The following is a 26,406-nucleotide window of genomic DNA, read 5'->3' as shown; positions in this document are numbered from 1 at the left end:
CATTCACCCCCGTCTTTTCAGGAACTTCCTGTGGTGTCCGATACTTTGACCACAGAGTACTTCAATTTTACAACCTGAGGCCCGAAGCTTGCCTTCGGTTCTTTCAGATCGAGCAACGGTGAGCATGCTCTTCTCGTCTGGCTTCCTGATTCCAGGTCTTTGCATGTGCCATTAGAATACGTTGTTCACTTTGCTTTCTTGAGTTGCCTTTTACAATCTTTTCTCCAGCTCTTTCAGTTTATCAGTTCTTCCATTAGCTAGTTTATGTTCAGGAGCAAGTTCAAGTGTCTCTCTCGGCATCCATCTTGCTCTCCTTTGGTTTGTTTTTCTTTCCCGTCTACATAAAGACCTTTCTGTTTGCTTCCTGTCGGATGCTGATGGCATCCCGCAACTTGCCTGGACTCTGCTCACAATTATCTGAAGCGTTAAGTCCGGTTTTGATTTGGTGTCTCAGTTCTGATGAAATCCTCTCAAGACCATATTTTGACTCCTGTGGATTTGTGTCGGTTTCTTCAGCTTCCATGTGAACTTGCCTATGGGCACGTGACAGTAGTCTGCTTTACAGGTGGTCCCTGGTCTTGTTCCCACTGGCGACACGGTTCTTCTCCGTGGTGTCTTACAACAGATGGAGCCAAATTGATTTTTGTGCTCCATATCCCTGTGTTCAGTCACCCTTTATGAGGCTGACGAGGCCACTGAGATGGCCACATCCTCCCGTGCCCTCTCGGATGTCACTTCTACACAAACACTGTATTTTCCCATCCCCAAATCTTCCCTTATTTCCCACTTTCAAATTCCAGGCACCATGATCAGCTCCTCACAATTCCATGTTTCATCAGTTTCAGACTGCAGAGGTTGGTAACATCTGCAAGTGTGGAATAAGTTTTGGTGCATCGAAACGAATACCGTGACGCTGACGGGTCTTCCTTTTGATATATAGATATTATCCTACCACCGACAGCACTGTGCTTCGGGTGAGATCTTGAAAATTCTTTTTGATGATGGATGAGGTGCAACTCTTATTCAATTAGTCATGCCTGGCACAGTAGGCCACACGATTATCTGCCTGAAAATGGTCAAGATCAGTACATTTCAGCTCACTGTTGCCTATGATGCTGATCTTCCAGAGCTCCATTTTATTTTTTCACAACTTGCGATTTTCGTAGCTGCATCCTTCTTATAGCCCACTTCCCAATCATTGATGTTTTCGGCTGTTCCTTCTCCTGTACGTTTTACTCCATCTGTGCCATAAGCTCACCTTTATTTGGGGGAGGCAGCACTTCCCACGCTGGGTTTGGGGTGCTTTCCATCTTCTGGCACGACAGCAGACCATGCTCCTATTCACAAAGCCCTCGATAACCAACTGTCTTTTGGAAGCTGATTGCCAGGACTTTCTTCTGTGTCTTTCCCCGTAAGCTCCACTGAAACCTGTCCACTATGGGTGACTCTGGCAATACTTGAAACACTGGGGGCTGTGGCAGTTACATAACTTCATGTCAACTTGATATGTAGAAGTGTAGGGGTGGAGTTTAGTCTATCAATCAGGTCAGAGCTTGATGGTATCTCCTGGTGGGTGTGGCCTTGTGATCAGGAGGGTCCTGGGAACCTCCCAACCTCTCTCTCTTTTTACCTTTCATTTGGTGAGCCACGCTGAGACCTGCCAGAGCTCTGTGATCATTCCACCCCCACTGGATCCACAAACACTTTCACCCACTGGCCTGTGAGCTTCCTGCATCTTTCATCATTGGCTGCGGCTGACTGAGTCTGAAGAAGGCCTTATGGACTAGTGTCAGTCTTATGAACCTGAGTTGATGTAGATTACTCCTTGATACAAAGCTCTTTTTTATACAGATATGAGTGCTGGGTTTGTTTCTCTAGTCAACCTGGCCTAACACAGGCGCATAGCTTTCAACATGACAGTAACATGCAAGCTATATGCAAGTAGTCTCTTTCTCAAAACACACACACACACACACACACACACACACACACACACACCTATCTGTATAATATATTTCAGAGAAAAATAATGAAGCTTTATTAGGAACAAGAATTGAATATCTCCATTTATTTACTAAGCTCATAAAGAATGAGACTGCGCGTGAGCTGGGATAACACAATACTATAAGGGTCACTAGTACTGCTGACCAGTAAGAATTTGTGTCTGCAGCTACCAGTCTCATGGTTTCATAGATCTAAGACTAGACACTAATAGTAATAAACCACTACTTCTCACACCTAGTTATGTACTGTGAATGAGGTTACATATTGATGTAGTCATTTTACAATCATAGAATGAGTCTTTGAATATATAGCTTTTTCATATTATGTCACCAAAGGACCGAGGAGTGGAATGGGCATTTAACCCTGAGAACAGCATTTGTGGAGAATAATCTCCACAGGATTTCTCCGCATTTGAGTCACAGGGTTACCTGAGATTGAGCATTGACGTTGGCTCCATTTGTCACCAAGACCTTCACGACTTCTGCTTGTCCTGCCAAGGAGGCGATGTGCAGCGCTGTGTTTCCTTTCTGTCAGACGGAAAACAAGATACAGCCACCTCTTTACACTGCTTTCTGTGCTCCGGCATTTTACAAAACATAGCCTTCTTCTACAGTTAAGCCAACGGAACACAGTTCTATTTTGACAGACATGGGTTGCCATGCGTCAGAACCACCAACAAAAACCGTATTTAAAAATTCCCCGAAGAGGACAAAGCTGGCAGTCGCCTCATGAACACTGTGCCCTGGTTCTTCCGGAGGGCTGACTCATCACTGGATCTGGCGTGTAATCGATTAGAAAACCTTACGCGACACTGACCTTAGTAGCTGCATCCACATTGGCTTCTCTCTGTAGTAGCTCAGAAACAACTTCGACATGGCCTTCTTTGGAAGCAAGATGGAGAGCGTTCAACCCATTCTGAGAAAGGAGATGGGAAAGCATCACTGAGCAGATGAGAACTCTCAGGATGCCATCCCACCAGCAAAGGGTTGCGGGGACTTGGATAAATGGGGTGGGGTGCTTTTAACATCACGCCAGCTGCCAGGCTGACATTGCGCAGCATTCTTCTAGCAAAGGGAGAATAACTGGATAAAGTCAAGCTGGTTGTGGTAGTTACACAATCTGGTGTCTATATGAGGATTGGGAACGAAGGGGTGGAGTCTAGCCTGCCAATCATTGCATAGCCAATGAGGCCTTTGTGTGGGTGTGGTCTTCTCCTGTGAATTCTGGGAAATCTGGTTTTTCCTCCTTGGAGGTGGGAGAGACTCTCTGCTCACTCCCTGAGAGACACTCTACTGACAAGACAGATGTCACTATGCTGATAGACCCTGTGCCCTGGGAGCTGGAGGAGCCACGTGGAGATCCCTGCCAATGCTGAGAGGGCACTCTGGATCCGAAAGACTTTGTACCCACTGGCCTTTGATCATCCTGCATTGGGCGTCATTGCATGTGTTATGTGAGTCTGAAGAGGACTGTAGAGATAGTATCAGACATTTGGGCTAATATCGGACTTATGGACTTGACCAGGACTGGGCTGGAACATTTTCTCAATATTCAATTGCTCTTGTATATAAAGCTTTTTCTTATCTACACATGAGTGTCTCTGAGTTTGTTTTTGTAGTCTAGGGACACTCAGACTTTTTAAACAGGGGGCCAGTTCACTGTCCCTCAGACCCATTGGAGGGCCGGACTATAAAAACTATGAACAAATTCCTATGCACACTGCATATACCTTATTTTGAAGTAAAAAAAAACAAAACAAAAAACGGGGCTAAAACACCTGGATAAATATCCTCTATGGGCCACATGTGGCCCGCGGGCCATAGTTTGAGGACGCCTGCTCTAGTCTACCCAGACTAACACACGGGTAAAACTTAACAGCAAAAAAAACCCCAACTTGCAAATAAAGAGAAATATTGATACTATCGAATAAAACTTTTTAAGCCTGGTTTTTAAAATAAGTACGCCATAAATTAAGTAACGGTAGCAACTCACCTGATTGCAAATGTTGACGTCGACGCCGTTTTTTATGTAGTCAAGCGCCTTTTCTACGTGCCCCGCTCGAGCTGCCCTGAGGTAGCTCGCATTGGCATCCGACTGCAACACAGAAGAAACGCGTGTTCACGAAAAAGGAAGCGAAGAGCATGTTGATAGCACCCGATTTTTAGTACAAACTACACTAAAAGTAAAACGGCAATTGTTTTCAGTGGAACGATTTGATTCGAATAGGGAAACCCCGAGGGGGAAGTCTTCGTAAAATAACCAAGAGAAGGAATTCTTCACAAGGTAGCTACAATTGCACAAAATGACGACTTCTGTCACGTCACAACTCAAAAGCAAGTTTCCCTCAAAGGACAAGCATCGCAATCAGTGCTGAAGTTGGAGAGAGTAAAATGCTTGGACATCGGCGTGGTCACATCTCGAAGATGTCACCATTCTACGGCAACATTCCAGTCTCCTATGAGGACCAAGTGACAACAGTTCACTGTGTCATTAACACCTTCAGAAACGTACTTTATGCTGTCCTACTGTACATCAGGAATCTGTGGCCAATGACTCGCTCAATTTCCCTAGAGGACAGAGCAGATGCTAAAGCATGGACTGGACTTGGAAAGGATTAATATGTATCTGCATGGATGACAGAGCAGATGCTAAAGCATGGACTGGACTTAGAAAGGATTTCTGTGTCTGCATGGATGGTGCTTCTCTCCTGTCCATATGGTTGTCATTCCTCCAGAGTTGATGCCCTATTTTTTCTTTACAGTCTGTTCGTCGTCTGGGCGCTCTGAGGAAAGCTGTTCCTGTTGGGTGACCTACTGGTATTTGAAAAAGCGACACAGCTTCCAGCATCACAGCAACACACACGTCACCACAGTGCTAACACGACGGCACAACAAACACGACGGCGTGAAACTGACATTGGGTCACTCAGATTCAAACCAACTCAATGGCACCTAACCACCACCACCGCCATCATCACGGCCACCACCACCACCACCTCCACCACCTCCACCTCCACCACCACCTCCACCACCTCCACCTCCACCACCACCTCCACCACTTCCACCTCCACCACCTCCACCTCCACCTCCACCACCTCCACCTCCACCACCTCCACCACCTCCACCTCCACCACCTCCACCTCCACCACCTCCACCTCCACCACCTCCACCTCCACCACCTCCACCACCTCCACCTCCACCTCCACCACCTCCACCTCCACCTCCACCTCCACCTCCACCTCCACCACCTCCACCTCCACCACCTCCACCTCCACCTCCACCACCACCTCCACCACCTCCACCACCACCACCTCCACCTCCACCACCTCCACATCCACCACCTCCACCTCCACCTCCACCTCCACCTCCACCACCTCCACCTCCACCACCTCCACCTCCACCTCCACCACCACCTCCACCACCTCCACCACCACCACCTCCACCTCCACCTCCACCTCCACCACCTCTACCTCCACCACCACCTCCACCTCCACCTCCACCTCCACCTCCACCTCCACCTCCACCACCACCTCCACCACCTCCATCACCACCACCTCCACCACCTCCACCTCCACCTCCACCACCTCCACCTCCACCACCACCACCTCCACCTCCACCACCTCTTCCTCCACCACCACCTCCACCTCCACCACCACCTCCACCACCACCACCACCTCCACCACCACCTCCACCACCACCACCACCACCACCTCCACCTCCACCTCCACCTCCACCACCACCACCACCACCACCACTACTACCACCACCTCCACCACCACCTCCACCTCCACCTCCACCTCCACCACCACCACCACCTCCACCACCACCACCACCACCACCACCTCCACCTCCACCTCCACCACCTCCACCTCCACCACCACCTCCACCTCCACCTCCACCTCCACCACCACCGCTGCCGCCGGCGCACATGGACTGTGAAGGGTACTCTGCCTATATTTTCAAGATGGCCAAGTCCACAACCTGGGGGAACGCACGAGGAGCACTAGCAGGAGGAAATAAACCTAGATTTATAAAATGAAGCAAAATGTGCAATTCATTTGCTGCAAGTCTGCCGCCCTCAGATCACCTCGGACACCTACCCGGCACAGTGAAAAGCAGCTGCTGTCGAATCGTCAGCAGAGAGAAGCTGGCGGCCAGGGCGCGGCCTGCGGAATTTGGGAAGGGATGCTGCTGACAGGCGCGCAATGCAGAAGCAGGTCTTCCAGAAAGCACAGCCCCAACCATCTTACCACACTGGCTACAAACACAATCATGCAAGGGCCTGACTCCAAAGAGAGGTCTTCTTCCAGCCAGTGGGCAAACACCCACTTCAACCCCTTACAAACGCCACCTCATCTGTGCAGCCTCTCCAGACTTCCCAGGGGGGATGAATTCTCCCCCAGAATTCATTCCACTGCGTGTTCTTGATATAAATCACACAACATTACCATTTCTGGTATACCTGTCCTCCTTTCTTGCTAACCTGTAGTGCCTTTAAGAGGAGCCAGGGTCAGTGACAAGCAATTGGGAAGCCACCAAGATGCTCCGGGAAGTGTAACCGAAATGGAGGACAAGTCACCCCTCCGAAGGGTTGCTGGTTCTGGGGGGGTTCGTTTATAACTTGTTTATAATCTCAGACATGACCGCTGCCTCCGGGGCCGCTCCTGTCTTCCCATCCCCCACGGCAAATCACCATCTTAAGCCAAAAGGCTTCCTCGAAATCAGCGATTCTCCACGCTGGCCCTGCTTGCTCTCTGGCCCAGATAGTTCGTTCTTGTGAGGCTTGTCCTGAGCACTGCCTGAGCCTCCCAGACGATGCACACGCGATACAGAGCTCTCCCTCCCTCATTTGTGGCAACTCCAAATGTCCTCAGAATTGCCAAATCTGCACACACACCCCCACTCCAAAAGTAAGGGCGGCCTTACAAACCACCCCAGGTGTGAAACACTGCTCTAAATAACAGGGAAACCCTTCATTTAAAGATGGGACACGTACAAGAGTCTTACAAGTCTGGGTGGCCACCTGGCTTAACCTGCCGCAATATGTAAAATAGTCACCTTTCTGTTTCCCCTGAAACTGGAAGCACCCCCAGGTACATGCCAGGTGTTCGGGCGCTGCTTTGTGCATGAATCAATCCGTTGATAAATTATGTGGAAATACCGTATTAATTAAATGACACCAACAGCAACTGTTGCTGTTTCCACAGATTCTTTTTTGACACAAACATGAAAAGTACAGATCATACACTCAGCCACTACATGAAGTTTGTGGGAGCCGAGACCCAAAGCCGCTGCCTTTGAGCTGCCTCTGACTCGCAGCCACCCGACATGGGATTTCAAGGCTGCACATCTTTGCACCAGCCGTCAGCTTCCTCTTTCTCCTGCAGAGCTGCTGGCAGGTTTGAACTGTCAACTCTGCAGTTAGCAGCCCCACACCTAACCCACGGCACCGCTAGACTAGTGCAAACAAAATGAGACCGGTGTTTGATTAAAACACGGGCATCATCTCATCACACCTCAGGGTCGAGTTAAGAGGACATGGGAAGGGGCCAATCAAATCTGACAAAGGATCCAGCAGATAAAATTTACGGGAATTTCAAGAAAAATAAAATGCGGACTTTTGAAAGGGTCATGGCTTTTAGAACGTTGTTGTTGTGTTGCCTATTACAAGCTCAGTGAAAAATAAATTGGCTATGCAAGGATGGCTCACTGCACCATCAAATATCTTCTTTGTGCCTGTTCAGTGGCTTATCAGGGAATTTGCCCAGAAGGGCTTGAAGGCTGCTCTGGGAACAAATGACATCAGTCTGCCTGGGTCTTTCAGCTGCCAGAGATAACAACTGCGCGCTGAGCATCCCAGTCTCTGCTTGTGAGGCAGACAAACAACAGCGAGATACCAAAATCCATGGAAAGCCTTTGAACCGAGTTGAGAGCTGGAAAAATCTGATTCATACACTGTCCATTTTCCTCTCCAGTTTTATCATCAGAATATTCTCACCCCAAATCCCAAAGCAAACCAAAATTACAACCTATGAAATAAATCTAGCACAATGTTTCTCTATGGGGGTTCGGGCTCCTTTGAGATTATGACTATGGACCAATTCTCTGCCTTCAACCATTGCACACATATGCACACACATACACACACACTAAATCTGCATATTCACAGAAAATCTACCCACCACCCCGTGTGCTCAGGAAACCCATGTCTACTTTTGAGTCTGGGCTTCACAACTCCATTACTAAGGATCAAGATCTCTCTGAGGGGTGTCTTCGGTGTCTCTATTACACCCAAGAACTGTAGTAGCAAAGAATTCTCCCAGGTAGCCAACGTATCACCTGAGAACTTCAAAAACAGAGGGAGAGAACTACGATTCATTTCCAGCCTTTTGTTACATGCAAACTTGCTAGGAACATGAAACTCACCCGCTGTCCACTTCAGAGTAAGACAGAGAAAGACAGAAATGATAGGAACAGAGAAAGGAACATGGCCCTGATGAAAATTTGCTCAAGGAGTAACACTGAAAAAAAAAAGTAAGATTAAAACTCACAAACAAAAATGATCCACATTTTACCCTCAAGTACCTATAACCAACAGTCACATCATATCAACTGGTGGTTCGCTCTAAGGTGGTGAGCGAAACAGACGTGACACAGACAGACGACGCTTCCAAACTGTCTTGCTTACGGGACAGGGTAAGTGGTGGATTCTTCACTCTCTTTTCGCCTTCAAAATCCTGCCGCAGCTATACACTGCTTACAATTTCCTTTGTGTATATGAAATGCGTACACACTCTCAATATATTTTTACGTGTGGGCTCTAGGCTCGGAATCAATGCGTTGGGTCTTTTAGTTATTTAATCTAATAGTTGTGAGGTACACTTGACACAGGCTCCAGTCTGCTTTCTAGTCTTGGGTTTTGAATTAAATAGCAGTTATGACTAGGAGCTTAAAAGCTTGTGAGCAGCCATCTGAGGAAAAGAAGAGTGATGGAAAACAACAACAGCAACAACAACAACAACACCCCAAACATGGAAACAACACACTAAAGGACCAAGCAAACACCAGTCTCCACCACCCAGAGACCAGAAGAGCAAGATGGAGACAGGCTACCACTTCCAACTGCTGTGGAAAGGATCCCATTCATGGACCACAAAGTGGACCAGAGCTCACAATCGTCAGAGACCAGGCTTACTGGTCAGATGGAGACTGATGGGAGGCCCAGGAATATGGCACTTGGTCACCCTCCAAGTCTGGAATTAAACTCACCCCAGGGTTAGAATAATCGGCCATCTACATCCAAAGGGGCAGCATTTACCCAAGGGTAGAGATAAGAAGGATGGCGGAATGGAAACCGTAAACACTGGGAACCAGTGTGATAGGTGAAGGTACATTGAGCTGATTGAAATGGATAAGTTGAAACAATCTGTATAAATCTCTGAATGCAAAACGTGCTCAGCATATCTTCACCTAAATCACAATAAAATTTTTTTAATGTTTTTTAAATTAGAAAACTTACTATGGAAAGAAATTAAGCCCCAAGAGAAACTGAGCTCTGTGGCATGGGCAGTCACACGGAGAGCATCACTACCTGAAGGGTCCGCTGGCACAAGAGGGAGAATGTACACGTGTGCCAGAGCGACCCCCTTGCCCACCCTGTGACTAAACTGTGAAAATGAAAGTTTATTTTGTCATCACTGAATGCCGTGTCGACTTAGCCATTTTACTAGACTGGAAAGAAATAGCAACTACATGTATTTTTCAAGGAAATAGCTTGAGGAATACAGCCGAGCATTATTAGAAGCTAATATAATAACTCAGCATTTCTTTCTGTGCTGAAGTATTGGTATTATTCAGCAGAGAGCGGTGGACAGAAAGAACAAGCATTTCCTGAGTGTCAAGTTCAGTCATGATTAATGCTTCTTACATCTGACTATGTGAGATACCATTATTAAGTACTTACATGAACTTACTTCCCTATAATAGCACTGTGAACACCAGCACCTGGAGGAGGTGGAGACGCGTCAGGAAAGGCAAACTCAACCATGTTCACTGCTAAGACCACGTCCTATCAAAATCAGAAACCTGCGAAGACCCAGGGAAAGGCAATCCCTGACATTCTGCTCTCCCAGGGTTCACTGTGTCGCGTTACAGACTATAACGTAGCGTATTTACCTAAGCCCTTACATGTGTGTCGACTCACCGATTGATAATAACCTCACACAGTAGGTACTCTTATTGGCTCCATTTGGTAAGTGAGGAAAATAAGCCGTGGATAGGAAGAGACACTGTCCGGGAGACATGCATTTATTAAGTACAGGTCACAAACTCAGACAATTTGGCTCTGGGCAGTTAATTACTACTAAGAAAACGCTTAGTAAGGGAACCCAGGAAGCAAGTGGGAAGAGTGCTGTCACCCTGAGGGAATTGCAGATAATATGAAACAAAACGTATATACAATATCGAAGGAGAAACTGATGTGGTTTGTAAATGATCACCCAGATTTCAGTGCCATGTAAAAAAAATAAAGTGCTCAGTAACCATTCATTCGCTCACTCATTCTCCATCAATCCATCCAGTGATCCTCTGTCAATCCACTGTCTCCCACACACCTACCACCCAATGAACTGTTAAGTAATGTTCTTGCTGGACCACACAGTTCTTTCATTAAATCCATTTCTGGTTGACAGCCAAGAGAGATGAAATCTGGAAACCCAGTGAGTACACACCTCAAAGGAGAGCAGTCCCTTTCCTTGCAAACTTCAGAGGTGCATTGTGGGGGCTGGCTTAACTACCGTATATCCTCGTGTATAAGCTGAGTATATGTGCTGAAAAACTGGGGTTTGGCTTCTACACGGGTCAGTGGTACCCCAGCGAAGACAGCGTCTATGATGACCTCACACCAGCTGAAGCTCTGCATTGGGATACAGATGATGATGAGGAATCCAGTTTTGAAGGATTTTAACTCTATATTTTAACTTGGTTGCTGATTGAGCTCAGGGAATAGTACTCTTAAGGTATCATTGTTGATACTTTATTGTTTTTGTTGAACCTATTTTCCACTTACTGTGCTGGTTTACTAATGTTAAATGACTTGTCCTTTTATTTATGTTTTTATTTAAAATAAATATTTAAATATATTACCCCCCTGATGTCTCAATTTTTAGTAATTTTATTTTCATTTGTTTTGATTATTGAAACTCACCAATAGCTTCTGCATTTTCCACCTTAGGCTTCTACTCGAGTCAATCAGTTTTTCTGGTTTCCCAGGTAAGAATTAGGTACCTCGGCTTATACTCGGGTCGGTTTATATTCGAGTATATATGGTAATTCTTCATTCTTTCTCCCTTTTCTCATCCTTCCAACTATATAAGAACTATGTGCAGGAGGGTCAGGTGAACCTTCCTGTAGCTTCGAGTTCTTTCTCCACTGGTGCCCTCACCTCCGCTTCAACCACCCCACCGTTTTTTTTTCTTTTCTTTCCCATTTTCCTACTCGGTATCCCTTGCAAGTAATGACCTATATTTGTCAATGTACAGGACTGGCTTGAAACCAAAGCCAATGGATCACACAACTATTCAATTTCTGCACAATGTTACCCTTGGCAAATTCTCTAACATCAGTTTGCCTCAATTATCTTGGATATCAAATGGGAATAAAATAATCTACTGTTAAGATAACATGAGATAATTCATGTAAAATAATAACATCAATGTATAGCACACATTCAAAAATGGTTATTTTCTTTCTTCTCATTTTATTTTAACCATTAAAATTGGAAGGATCAGTTTAGATTTACTGCTTTTAAGCCCTTAATGCTAATTATTATTTAAATCTGACAATATGGTTTCTCTCACCAATCAATGCATCTTCTCGGTGAAAACTCACCAATAACCTCCCAATTACCTAATCCTATGATTTTAACTCTATCTTTATTAATATTGACCATTAGACAATAGTGATCATATATCAGAAACTCATCAGTTTCTCTCATTTCTTGGATCGCTCTTTTTCATTCCTCATTGAACTTACCCCCACCCCCACCCCACCCCTTGCTTACTCCCTAGGGGGCCTCACTTCCCAACCTCCCACTGCTCAGAGCTCAGTCCATTGTTTACCTCAAAACAATACCATGTTTGTGCCCTAGCTTGCCCTCAACTTGAACAAAAGCAAGAGCAAACATTCACTGAAAACACGTAATGTTATCTGCCACTGTTCTAGCTACTGCTGACCCAGCTGACAGAGGTTCTCCTGATCTCAGTACTTTTACTTCACAGTACCGCCACTCTCCTAGCCAGACACACACACAACCTTGGTTACTTCTATTTTTCATCCTTTCTCTCAAATGTACTTCCAGAAAGTTAAATGGATGCATTCTATTAAACATCCTGCTCAGAAACTTTTGTGTTTTTCATCCTTCTTAAAACATGATTTTTATTCTGATGAGTATCAATCACGTATACAAAAGAAAGTGTAAAGCATGTACACAGTGTAGTAAAATAAATTCCCAAATACCTGTCAGCCAGCTAATAATGAAAGTTACAAGCAGATCTGAAGACTCTAGGCGGCTCTGGCGATCTCCCCTCCTTCTCCAACCATGCCGTGTTCATCATTTTCATGTCTTTCTTTACGGCTCTGACATCCATGTACACTTCTCTAAGTCTAGCCTTCTGCCTATGCGTGCAATCCCATTGTACACACCCTTCTGCGACATGCTCGTCTTGTCTATTGTGTCTTGCCAGCCACCTGTGTTCATAAGTGCAACCATAGCCGATTGATCTTCGCTGCTCTATGAGGTTCCATCACGTGAGTGAAACACACTCTAGTCACCCTTTGTGGAGCTGGTGGATGTCTGTGGGGCTTCCCCTTTGGATCTACTATGAATGCTGCCACTGTGGCCATTCTGGTCGTGGTGCCGGTGTGTGGCGCTCACGAGCATTAGGTCACTGAGCAGGTGCGTGGTCAGCTCGACTGCTTAATGACAGATTGCCTTTCAAAGTCACTGCATCCATTTATACTTCCTAAGGTTCGCGTGTCTTTACTGCGAGCTCGTGTATCTTAGAAATGATATTTTGGAAAGTCTCTAGGGTTCGGTTGCATGCTGCTACACATCAGGGAAGAATGTGAGGTCCTTTCTGCAAGTGGCTGCAGGCACTTCACCACGGGAGTCCTTTGGAATAAATGCTTGTCTTGAGGGTTTTTTGTTTTAAAGACTAAATGGGTGAATTTAGACCTCAAGCTGCTCTGGGCATAAGGAAGACCTTGCAGTTACCCATTTTCCACCTTCATCTGCTGACAAATTGAGACAGGCAAGATTTTGTTGTAATCCTCTAGAGCAGCGGTTCTCAACCTGTGGGTTGCAACCCCTTTGGGGGTCAAATGACCCTTTCACGGCTCGACTCATAACAGTAGCAAAATGACAGTGATGAAGTAGCAACGAAAATACTGTTATGGCTGGGGGCGTCACCACAACATGAGGAACTGTATCAAAGGGTCGTGGCATTCGGGAGGTTGAGAACCGCTGCTTTATAGACTTGCATCCGTTCCTCTCTACTCTCATATTGGAAGCCCCACTGTTGAATCCCAGTTAAATAGGGAGCCTCTCATTAGACTCTTCACCTTGGGATTGTCCTGAGTACGCGTGCCCTGTGCCTGTATGCATAGCCCCAAGCCAAGCTCACTGCCACTGAGTCCAGTCCAACTCACAGTGACCCCACAGGACAGGGCACAACTGCTGCTGAGGGTTCCCCAGACTGTAACTCTTCACAGGGGTAGAGAGCCTCTTCTTTCCTCCATGGAGCAGCCCCACGAGCAGCACAGCTCCCCCAGGTGCATGTAGTCAAGTGGAATGGTGTCCTTTTCGCCCTGAACCGAGTCCTTATTTTCATGTCAGTTCAGAGACATATTACCAAAGACTTCCCCGAACACATAAGTGCTTTCTAAAACTAGATATAAACCCATCCCCCTCTGTTTTCACTGTCATGGTTGTTCCTTTTTGCTTTTAAATTCCACCTGCTACTTGTCCAGTCCAGAACCTTGTCCTGTGATGCCAAGCCACGCTGCCACTCTCCAGGAGGCTGTAGCTGGCAGACTGACTCTGGGTGACTCTCCAGTGAGCACGGACCATGGGCAGGGCCTCCCGGGCAGCTGCTGGGGTGGCTGAGAGGGTAATGGCAAGAAGGAGAGCGACCGTTTTTATTGCTGGCTGCCATGGAGTCCACTCAGGCTCATGGCAAGTGCACGAAATACTGTCCAGTCTCTTGCCAGCCTCACAGGTGCCAGCAATGCTCAAGGCCATGGTGGCAGCTCGTTTGCTGTCTGCCAGGACCTTGTGCGCCTATTATGGTGCGTGCCCGGGGCTTCCCTAAACACTTTACATACCGTGTGCTATGATAGTCTACCAGGAATCTTCCTTATAGATGTGGAAAAACGAGTTTCACAAAAATTACCTGGCTTGGGCAAGATCGCACAGCTAACTGAAACCCAGCACGGCTGGATGGTCAGCGCGGGCGCTCTCCTTAGCCCAGTGGTTCGCATACCAGTGGTTCTAAGCAGCCATGAGGTTCAGCAATACTGAGACTAAACGGGTAGCTGGATACCTAGGATTCCATATGCCTCTCCTCACTTTCAACCCAAACAGATACTTTTTTGCTTTCTTTTTCAAATGGATATTTTCTCTGTTTTTTATAATGGTTTTTGAAAACAGACTTCATTTCTTCTTTTAAAAAAATCATTTTATTGGGGGCTCGTACAACTCTTATCAAAATCCATCCATCCATCCATTGTGTCAAGCACATTTGTTCATTTCTTGCCATCATCCTATTCAAAACATTTTCTTTCTACTTGAGCCCTTGGTATCAGCTCCTCATTTTTCCCCTCCCGCCCTGCCCCACCCCCACCAGACTTCATTTCTCGAACAGTTTCTGCTTTTGAAGCACAGTACCCAATCAAACTCTATGGCATAGCCTCTGAGGCCTTTTAAAACCTGCCCCAAGCCTATACCTGGCACTAAAATAAAATGCAAAGACTAAGGTTCAGGTAATCTACAGAGCTTATGGTTCGGATGAGCCCCGGTAGCATAGCAGGGCTGTTAACCTCAAAATGAACAGTCTGAAACCAGCGGTCACTCTGGGAGAAAGAGGAGGCTCTCTGCCTACTTAAACATGCACAGCCAGGGCATAACCTCCTAGGGTCAGATCGAGTAGTCCTACAGGGTCGCTATAATTCGAAGCCACTCTCACCCAGGATGATCTTCTTCTCACTCTGTCCCCTTCTGGCCAACAGTCTCGCCTCTTAAGGCCTTGGTCTAGCTCACATGTCACTTCACATCTATGCTATCTTTCCCGATAAACCACTAGACACGATGCCGTCTCTCTCTGGCCACTTGATCTGTTCTGTTTAGGTACCCGTTATCCCACAAGGATGGAAAAGAATCTCTCCGAGGGAGGGTCTACTTCGATAGGAGACCACTGGTAAATTCTGAATGAAGAAACGATGACCTTAGCACAATCCAATTCCTTGAAAGATATAAACTGACACCAGCTTCACTGCATCCACACTTCCCCGTCAGCTCATCAGGAAGGAGGAGCGTACAGGGCAGTCGGGGATTGGCCAAGAAGGAAAAGCCCTCCAATGTCTGTGCGTGTCCCCAACCAGCATGAGGCAACATGGGGCTGCTTCCACGGTCTCTCTCGCATGGACGCAAGGCCGTCTTTGTTTGCCGGCATTTTGCACGGCAGTCACCTCAGCTCATCTCTGAAAATGAGGTCACTGTCCCCCACCCATGTGAGGCACGGTTAGCATCTTCACACTGGGACTTTTGCCAACATGTCCCTGCCCTGGTACAGTTCAACCAGGCCAGGGAGTCTATGCACGGAGACCCCAGTCCCCTCTAGAGCAGAAGGGCACAACAGCATCCCCATCTTTATCTTGACATGCAGAGAGTGGAGCCTAGTTTAACAAGACAGCGTACTGGCAGGCTTTGTTTTTTGAAGGCAGGGTTTGTAAGAGATTGCCTTGCCATGCTGATAACCCACGCTCACCAGTCTGTCTACTACAGTCTGCTTTCCCTGAAAGGGAGGACCCCCACTCCCAATTCAGGCTCCAGAGGAGGTCTTTTCTCACCCAAATTCAGACCCCTGAAAATTCTTCTGGAGACGGACTGAAATGAAAATAAACACAATGAGGGAGAGTTTCCCTAGAGGGGGATAAGAGCCTATGGTCAGATGCAAAACAGGGCTTAAAATGCTTGTTGGTCAGAAAGGAACACAAAGTTGCATAGGTTTTAAAGGACGACCTCGCTCAAGAGGTGGGAACCTCCCATATAGGGTGTGTGTGTGTGTGGGGGGGGTATCTTTGAAGTCTGTCAATATGGCATTTTGTTTCCGATTTGTGCCAGTCTACAATTGATCTTAAAACCATCTCGACTTAGAACTTTAGAGGTCTTTGCATTACAGAGCTGTATTTTAAAACATCTTAGTATGCGAGTGCACACACAGAATCACCACTCTGTGTTTGCTGGAATGCTATACATCACAGCAGGAATGGATAGATGACAGTGATCTGACGAGGTATCAGCACGTTCCCTCCTGCTCTGATAGCGCTATGATAAGGAGCCCTGGGCCAGTCTTCTTGCTGGGAATGCTAAGTGGCTAATTTCCCAAACGCGTAAAACTGGGACAGTCCTGGGGCAGCAAGGAGATGGAACTAGGTGTAGCTCGTTCTCCAAGATTATTTTTGAAAACAAAAAATAAAATATAATTCACCATCCCATTCAAAGACATTTTAGGACAAGGTACGTAGCTATGTCTCTGTTTGCAGAAGAAAGAAATTATACAGCAGGGACAGGTTTTATGTATTCTTCTGATTCAGTAAGTTAAGTACACTGGGGAAATAGTCACGGCAGGAGAATCCATTTCTGAGAAGTGTGTTTTGTGGGCACACTCATTACCAGGCTTGTTTGAACCCGCTGCTGTGTTTGGGCATGTTGCTGGTTATCTATTGGGACAATTTCCAACAAAAGAAATGGTAATCCGTCATTTCAGTGGGGGCGGGGGAGATGGGGAGAGGACAAGTCTATTTGCTCAGAGTTTAGGGCAAACATACAACAGCCCCGGCAAGATTTCTACATTGATCCATAAAGATGAAATGTTAACATGGAGCAGGTTTGGTCCTTACAGAAACGAGACTCATCTTTATTTCAGGGACTTATTTTCCCCATTGAGTGAAAATAAGGATGCAGTCAGAACTTATATAGAACAGTTCATAGTTGACATTGGTTTGTAATGTACAAAACGTGTCGAAGGCAGGCTCTCTCAAACAAACGACTGATAGATATATTTCTGTTTATGAGGAAGAAGAAGGTGAACTTTAAAAGAATTGACTATGCCGATCTCCTCCGGCCTTAAACTTTCTCATCCCTTGTCCTTTCCTCCTGTAATTCACTTAGCTCATCTGTCTGAATCAGATCCCACGGGACGTGGTAGGCTGCCTCCGAAACAACCCGAAGCATCACCTGTGCTTCAAATTCCATTGTCCACTGGAGCAGGTGGCCGCCTTAACCCCGGAAGGGATCAGCAGGCCTGAACTTTATCAGGCCTTCATTTCCAGGGGTGTCCGAGTAATTGGAGTATATGCCCTTGACTCACCTGAGTCATAATTACTAAATCCTTTCCTGGTACGTCGACTTGAACAGATCAACTAGTAAGCAGTACAGATTCGACAGCAGTGATGAGCTCGCACCCTACTCATGGAAACAGTCACTCAGCCAACAGAGCAGTTCATCAAGGCTTCGCTGGCTCATACACACGCGTGCATTGCAATTTAGCATGCAAATCGTATTTTCCAGGTAGACGGATATCACTAGCACTTGTCTACTGTGCCGAGAGGAAACGGAAGCAAAGGGAACGTGATTTACTCCACAAGCCAAGGAAACGGCTACCACTAGAATCGGAGTTTCCTGGATTCCATGTTTTTCTCACAGCTTTATGATACAGGACCAAGAATGAATGACTGCACAGTTTTGTGTCTCAAACTCATAAGATGACTTGGCTGGACATTTTCCTTCTAGACTGGATGCATAGCAGGTCAGTTGGCTCAAGCCCCATTTTTCCAGAATCCCAGTCATGGGCTTCACTCTCTTTAATTAACCCACGAACCCTGCCGAACCCCCCAAATACACCGAGGAACCAAAACCCAAGTCCTCACCCAAAAGGGAGGGCTTACAAACTGTCATGAGCTTGGTCTGATTTTTAACCCCAGGTTAAAACCGTCGCAACAGAAACCCAACAGAAAAACACAAGCGGAGGGAGAGTCCTTTCCAAGTGTGGCTCCCCGTCCGCAGATAAGGACTATTAAGACCCAGGAAGATCTTCAGGACGCTGCCATGCATGACTGAGGCCACGCAGCACCAACTGCTGCCGTTAGACATGGTGGATTGTAGAAAACACCGACTTCCTGGGATTTTTCCATTATCTGGGTGTTATGAATCAGAACAAGGATGTCAGGGTTTCACGCCTAAGGATCCTTATTATGTAGGAGGTATTGGCATGAGTACGAAAATATTTAATCCGGGGAATTATTCACGTTTTAAATATAGCAACTGAAAACAGTGATAAGCTAAAATTGGTCTAGGTATCGCAGCAAAGAGAAAGTATTTATTACTTCAGGAGATGAAAATGCGCCTCACAGGTTTTTTGTCTTTAAAGATCATGTAATAAATAGCCTGATCTTCACTCTGGAGCACAGTGAAGGCTGCGCGTCGCTCTTTCCTTCCGGCGCAGAGCTGTGTCTTTGAGAGTGGGACGCAACCAGGAGGGCATAACACAGGCCCGGAGCTTCGGGGTCAGATGAGGAGGGGTGCGCTGGCAGAGGGAGAGGAGGCGTTGGCTAGGAAAGGCCCTTGAATTTATCATCCTAAAAGGTTGGGCGCCAGCTGGTGCAGCTGCAGGCTTGGAAACTTGGTAAATAAAACTGGTTTGGGGGTGTTTGGGTTTTTTTTTGTTTTTTTTTTGAGGGAGGGCTTGCTGGGAGGATGCCTTATTTCCATTTAAATTTTCCATTTCTACTTAAATCTGTGATCACCAAAAGGGCCTTAGATGCCATTGTGGAAATTATACCTAAGGTCCTCGTTGGGATTTTAAAACTTATTTGGTGTGTTAAGATGAATCAGAAGAAGGATATAATTAAGGGCATCAGTGTAAACCCACCACCATTTGCAGGACAAAGAGGAGGCTCTCTACTCTGGTCAAGAGTTAGTGACAGACAGCGAAGCCCATGAGGGCAGCTCTACCCTGTCGTGTAGGGTCACTGTGAGTAGAAACGTCCTCAAAGGCAGTGAATCTGAGTTCTGGAATTTCTTGTTTAAACGACTAAAAATTAAACTTGGAGTCACTATTGAATCCAGGTAGGTGAGTGGGTGGACGGAATGGATGGGAAGATCTGGGATTCTTAAATAATTTTCAAGTCATCTTGTTGAAGGCAGTATTTGTCAGTAGACTCGCCTGCTCTACATTCATGCACAGAAGAGCAAGCACACGCCAGCACAGAGATCTCGTCAAGTGTACAATGTAAATACGTGGCCCACGGTACGCAGAAAGGTAGTAACTCTGTATTATTCTACAAAAGAAAACATTTCAAAACGTATCCAAAGGCCTAGGTCAGCATCCGAACTGGAGAGTCGCTACCGGATAGTGAGCAACATTCCAAAGCTCAGCTGCATTAAAAGTCTAACAGCGAAAAAACATATTTCCAGAACACTGATAATCAATGCTCATATTTAAGGAGCTGTCCTTCACGCATGAGGCTGAAGGTTCTAGCAGTGCAAATGCCATGTGTTTTGCTGAAGTGCGCGGAGATGGATGCCAACCAATCTGTCCTTTTCTTTCTGCAGCGGCTTGTAGTTACACCGTGGAGTGCAGACTCGGCAGTCACTTCCTGGGTCTGCAAAGGACCAATCTGGACCTGGGACAAGGTCAGTTTTCTCATCTGTAAAGTGGGACGCCGAGTGAAACTGAACCCACAGGACGGCTTTCAAGATCAGGAGAGATAATATAAGTGAAGCTGCTTGAAACAGCTTGGCACGTGGTTGGCGTTAAATAAATAATATCCTTTATTAGCTTCTAAAATTAATTTTCCTGCCATTTCTATGTCCAGGAGACCAACTGAACATAACTGGCCACACACAGGAACCAAATATATGAACTTAATTTTGTTTGTCCACGCCTTCAGCAACTCAGCTAAACAGATCAGCCAAGCCAAAGACATGCGCACTGTGATGCTGCTGCCCCAGCAGTTCTCAGGAGCCCCCTGCCTCTTAGCTATCAAGCAGCCGCAAAGTCTTCAGAGTAAGCATATTTGTACATACGTTGCCATCATTATTTTCTAAACATTTACTTTCAAAATTTTATTTTTTAAATAACAGGCTTACTACATGCTAACACGTAACACAGGAAAAGGAACTATATTTTCCAAAAGAAGAAGAAAAAAATAGGGCGTAGTTTTGCAAATCTCTTTCTCTGACTTAATAGAAGACCGTTGCATCCTCCTATCTGCTTCTGCACTGCACTTCTTGGTTAAAGCTTAGAGGAAAATTTGCTCTAAAACAAGTAATGAAGTTAGAAAAAGGAGGAGCCCACAGGTTCCCAGGGGATCTCAAATATACCCAGAGCTTGTGGGGCAACACTTTGAGAGTAACCGGTCAGTGGTGAAGTCTTGGAAGATTGATTGATTGATATCTCGGCATGTCCTTGGCCTTTAGACTAATACCTCTTTAAAGACCAGAGAAGAGCCATAATTGGGCAGAAGGTAACTTCCAGGTAACTATAATGTTGCTTTTGCAAAGTGTGAAATAAGAGTCTTCTCTGCCTATTGCCTTTGCACTACCTTACGTCAGTCATCTCCTGCTTGGGGTCTTTCCATGAGGCCAAGTCCAAAGACTCTAAATACCTGGATGCTATTACAGTGTTCCAGTGGACCATATTGGCTTCAGAATAGCAACATAAAGTTGTTGGAAACGACTCACGAGAAGCAAGAAATCGCATTGCCAGTAGAGCTGCCACATCAGGAAGAGAGCAGGGAGAGTATAGACATACCAGTTACTGAAAACACCACTAGAGGACTCACCACACTCCATTCTGGAAATTTCTAGGATGCAAATAACATGGTGTTATGTGGACATGGAAATAAAAAGTCAGTGAGTACTTTTCCCTCTTTTAGAGTGATCTCTAAAATGCTGTCTCTTCACTAACCCACCCAAGGGGAGGGTATCATTTAGGTCTCCACAGGCGAGGGAGAGAGGAACCCGACTTCAACCCAGTGCACCAAGATACAAAGGCAACATATTGGCATGAAGCAGCGAACCAATAGAAAAACACCTCCCCACCCCCGTCCCAAGGAGAATGCACTTCAGGGGACAGCACTGGAGCTACAGCTCAGGGAGAGGGGTGCATGCCTGATCACAGCACACAGGAGCAAATAGAGGAGGAAGGAGAGTGGAACACATCCTGCCCCACCAACCCCTGAAAACGATATTCCTGCTCAGAGCAGCCAATGCACAGAGAGGACCATAGATAGGGCCGGTCCCACCATGAGCATGATATTCCTCACTGACCTATGGTGCTACAGTGGACAACACTGGAGAGACAGTGCAGGAATTGTGCCTGATCTGACCTTACCACACCGGGGTGAAACACTAAGGACATGCAACAGAACAGCAAGGAGAGCAAAGCAATGAAGTCCCCAGGGAATTCAAAAAATCGACTTTGGGGCCAGGAATGGCACCCCCATCAAACTCGACTGGAAAACACTCCTAAAGGTCAACAAACAGGCCTGGAACAATTTATAGGCTTTTCTTTGGTTGCTGTTCCTTTACTTTTTGTTTTCTTTTGTTGTTTTGCTTTGTCTTGTTTTTGTGTTTATTATTATCTCTGCATGTTTATCTAGATAAGATAGGCGGGATAAACAATCTGGAGGAGAAAACAGGGGACTGAAGGTTCCAGGGGGACATGGGAGAAGGGGAGGCTGGAGAAAGGAAGGGGGTGTCAATAAAACCAGGGACAAGGGAACAAGTGTTCTAAAACTGATGGTGAGGAGGGGATAGGATGGCTGGTAAGACTTGATCTAGACAATGTAGCCGAGAAGAATTACTGACACGCAAATGAACATGATAGTGAGACAAGAGGAAAGTAAAAGGAAACAGAGGGAAGAAATAGGAGGCAAAGGACATTTACAGAGGTCTAAATATAGATATGTACCTATGTAAATATATTTATATATAATAGGGAAATAGATTCATGCACATATACAAATATGTTAAGTATTAAGGCAGCAGACGGACACTGGGCCTCTACCCAAGCCCTCCCTCAGTGCAGGAAGACTGTTTCAATAACCAGCAGTCTGATGCTCATTCTGCAGGCACGATTGCTGAGGACAAGATGGGTGCATGGCAGGTGTGGTGAAGAAAGCTGATGGTGCCCGGCTATCAAAGGATATGGCTTCTGGGGTCTTAAAGGCTTGAAGATAAACAAGCGGCCATCTAGCTGAGAAGTAACAAAGCCCACGTGGAAGAAGTACACCAACCTGTGCAATCAAGAGGTGTCAATAGGATCAGGTATCAGGCATCAAAGATCGAGAACAAAAAAAATCATACCGATGTGAATGAGGGGGATGAATGGTGGAGTGGAGACCCAAAGCCCATCTGTAGACAATTGGACACCCTCTGTCAGAATGGCCACAAAGAAGAGTCAGTCAGGGTGCAGTATAGCATCAAGGAAACCTACAATTTTCCTCTAGTTCTTTAATGCATAACACCCCCTCCCCCCACTATCATGACCCCAATTCTACCTTACAAATCTGGCTAGACCAGAACATGTACACTGGTACAGATAAAAGCTGGCAACACAGGGAATCCAGGACAGATAAGCCCCTCAGGACCAATACTGAGAGTAGCGATACCAGGAGGGTAGGTGGGGAGAGAAAGGGGAAACTGATCACAATGATTGACATATAACACTCTCCCCCCACCGCGAGCGGGATGAACAACAGAAAAGTGTGTGAAAGGAGACAGTGGACGATGTAAGATATGAAAATCATAACAATTTATCATTTATCAAGGGTTCACAAGGGAGGGAGGGAGGAGAAAAATGAGGCGCTGATACCAAGAGCTCAAACAGAAACTATTTTGAAAATGATGATGGCAACATATGTACAAAAGTGCTTGACACCATGGATGCATGTGTGGATTGTTATAAAAGCTGTAAGAAGCTTCGATAAAATGATGTTTTAAAATGCTACCTCTTGCAAGTGCAGCGCTCTGACTTGTTCTGTTGGATATCCCCCTTGTTCTGCTCAACGACTGCCTGAGCCCATGCAAAGGTTCTGCAAGAGCACAATGACGTGTCCAGGACTTCCCGCTCTTTGCAATCCTATCCATATTGTGTTACGATCCTCACAGCCATAGGCCTTTCCATTTGGCCTTTAACTTTCCCTTAGTCCACACTCCACCCCTCTGTCCGCTGTCACCCTGCGGAGGACTGCAGGTTGCTCAGATGCAGGGAGCCATGCTCTATAGCTAGTCATAGGTTTTGAGTGGCTTAGAAGTGACTACCTCTTCCTTCTTCATAACCTGTTCTTAGCTTGGAAGGTCTTCTGAAACCTATTAGCCGTGCGGGACACAGTTGGTATTTGAAATACCCGTGTCTTAGCTTCCACAACCACAGCCGTATGCAGGCTACCACAGGACGACAAACCGCCCGACATGTAGGGTACATGGCTAAGGGGAAGCCTAAAGACTACATGCACAGGCGTTGGACCGTAAGGCTCAGACCATACTGTGGATGACGCAGGGAAGACTGGGAATTCCAAACACTTGCTTGTGCTCCCAGGGAGCCTCCACATTGATCAAGAGCACTTCTTTCGAAGAGAACAATGACACTGCACTGGACCTGGAAGGACGTGTGTGAGGAGGGTCTCCTCTCACCATTCTTGTTCGAGTCGTATGCTGGCCGAGTAATAAAAGCAGCGAAACTAGTTGCAGATGAACCCAGCCACAAGATTGGAAGGAGACTCGTGAACAACCGTGAGATACCGATAGTACATCTCCCTTGCTCGGAGTTCCAAGGACTTGAAGTACTTACTGAAGGTCAAGGAAGGACTACACCATAACACGCATGGAACAAAATCCATTAGAACTGGGTCAATACGCAGCACGATAGAGAAAAGATGAAGGCTGTCAAAGGCCTTATTTTACTTGGATTCTCAATCAACGCCCACAGACACAGGAGTCAGGAAATCAACTGACATGCTGCACTGGGAAAATTTGATACAAAAGATCTCTTTAAAGTATTAAAAAGCAAAGATAACACTTTGAAGCCGAAAGCGTGTCTGACCCAACCCAGGGCATTTTTTCACTCACTCAGCCACACCTGGAAGCTGCACAATGAAATAGGAAAAACAAAAAAAAATTTAAGAAGAATCGATGCCCTTGAATGATGATGAAGAACATTATTAAATGTTCCAGGGATGACCGGAACCATGAACAAATCTGTCTCAGAAGTGCAGCCAGAGTGCTTCCTTGAAGAGAGGCGGCAATGCTTCAGCTCACCTGGGCTGGACATGTAATCAGCAGGGACCAGGCCTTAGAGACGGACAGCCTGCTAGCTAAAGCAGAGGGCCTGTGAGAAAGAGGGGACCCTCAGTGAGCTGGGGGACACCGTCACTGCAATAATGCGCTGAAATGTAGGAAGGACAGGGCCACTATGAGTCTGAACGGACTCCCTGGCACCTAACGACAAAAGATCAACTCTGACTAAACCGATTGTAATAAATACATTTTACTCTCTTTCTGCTAGGTCGCTAGAGAGATAGCAAGTTTAAAAATTCAATTCAATTGCCCTTCTCATCTAATGCTGAAGATGATGAGACATTATAATCTTCAAACATGAGAATTTGTCAAAAATGTCTCAAAATATGTACAGAGTACCTACCAGAAAAGCCAGTCTTTGGGGCAAAAAAAGATGTGGAAGATATGGACACTGGTTAAAAAGCTACAATACTCAAAGTGAAATTTACCTTATTGATATGCTTTCAAAATATGACAGAATAACCATTGACCGATAGATACACATGTACATTAATAATGGGATGGGGTGGGAGTGGTACAATTACTTAAGTAAAGGCAGATTGTAATAAAAACTTTAAGATTTTATAAATTGCCTTTTTAAAACCACTGACTGCTACTTTTTAAATTGGTCACCAACACTCGCTTGTTTCTAGGCAAACCAGAAAATGGCATTAACGTCCCGGAGTGTCCCTGGAAACATATGTGGCCACGAATAGCTACCTAGGTCTCTACTTCACACTAGAGGACAAAGGGAGTTCTTATGCAAACTCGATGACCATGAGCGGTTTTTTAATGCTTAGCAAATTAATAATTAGGAGCGGCAGAGATATGGAAAATAGAGACTCAAGTTCATGCTAGAACTATAGCTTGAAAAAAAACTATAGCTTAATTTTTATTACTAAGTCATATAGAATTTTCTGAGGGGCGCAATAAAAAGCAAACACAAAACAAATATTGGCATTAAAGAGCTGGCAAGAATTTTTTCTTTGTGATTATAAATACTTAAAATTTAAATTCTGCTTTATTATACAAATTGTTATTAAAGCACTAGTGCCCAAACATATAACTGATAGGAGGTAGTACCGCCAATACCCAGAAGAACACAAACAGAGTTGGTAAGTCAAATTGGCTTTACTATAGAACAAAACGGTTTTATTCAAAACAAGCAATTCTTTAAATAGTCTCAGCAACAAAAATTACAGGGCTTATAATTTCTCCTTTGAATTTGACCATCTAAATTAGAATTCTATTTGTCATAATCAGCAATGACCAGGAGTTTCCCCCATCAGTTAGATATGCATTTATTAATGGATCAAGCACTAAATATCAGATATAATTTTAAAAAATCTGAACGGGAAGGTAGAAAGGAGACATATAACTAATAGTTTCTAGTTGATAGGGTCAACTGACATGACCTTTATAGGGTTATATCAATTCAAAGCATTCACTATTTAGGAGAATCTTATCCTAAATTACTTTAATATGCTCATTAAAATTATATTAAATTTCAACTTTATTCATTCACAGTCTGTATTGTGTGGGAAGGGCATAAGCATTGTTTAAGAGTTCAAACTTAAATCTACCTATAATTTAAATCAAAACTACTTCTTCCTTGAAGACTGGATTTTTCATAAGCCAATAAAGGCTGTCTCTGAAACTGGCCAAGGTATACACATATCTATCTTTCCAGATGGTTTATGCTCAAGATGGTTCACAGTAACAAATTATAAAACCATTAAGTTTCTCCGCAAGCACAGAGTCTGCAATCCCACAGACAGCCATGGA

At 45.5% G+C, this 26,406-nt stretch overlaps 1 protein-coding gene across 1 annotated transcript in view; it reads right to left on the bottom strand.

Moving 5' to 3' along the window:
* ANK3 (ankyrin 3) overlaps window positions 1–26,406 on the bottom strand; it is a 367,935-nt gene that overhangs the window by 247,823 nt on the left and 93,706 nt on the right. The window contains exons 2-4 of the mRNA XM_075534954.1: window positions 3,997–4,098; window positions 2,821–2,919; window positions 2,433–2,531 (exon numbers count right to left, since the gene is read on the bottom strand). Of these exons, the coding sequence (XP_075391069.1) occupies window positions 2,433–2,531; window positions 2,821–2,919; window positions 3,997–4,098 (300 nt within the window). The remainder of the gene's footprint in view (window positions 1–2,432; window positions 2,532–2,820; window positions 2,920–3,996; window positions 4,099–26,406) is intronic.

This window comes from Tenrec ecaudatus, chromosome 16, assembly GCF_050624435.1.
Source record: "Tenrec ecaudatus isolate mTenEca1 chromosome 16, mTenEca1.hap1, whole genome shotgun sequence".
Taxonomy (NCBI): Eukaryota; Metazoa; Chordata; class Mammalia; order Afrosoricida; family Tenrecidae; genus Tenrec; species Tenrec ecaudatus.
The sequence above is the reverse complement of the archived record's forward strand: the minus strand, read 5'-3'. Positions and strand labels throughout refer to the sequence as shown.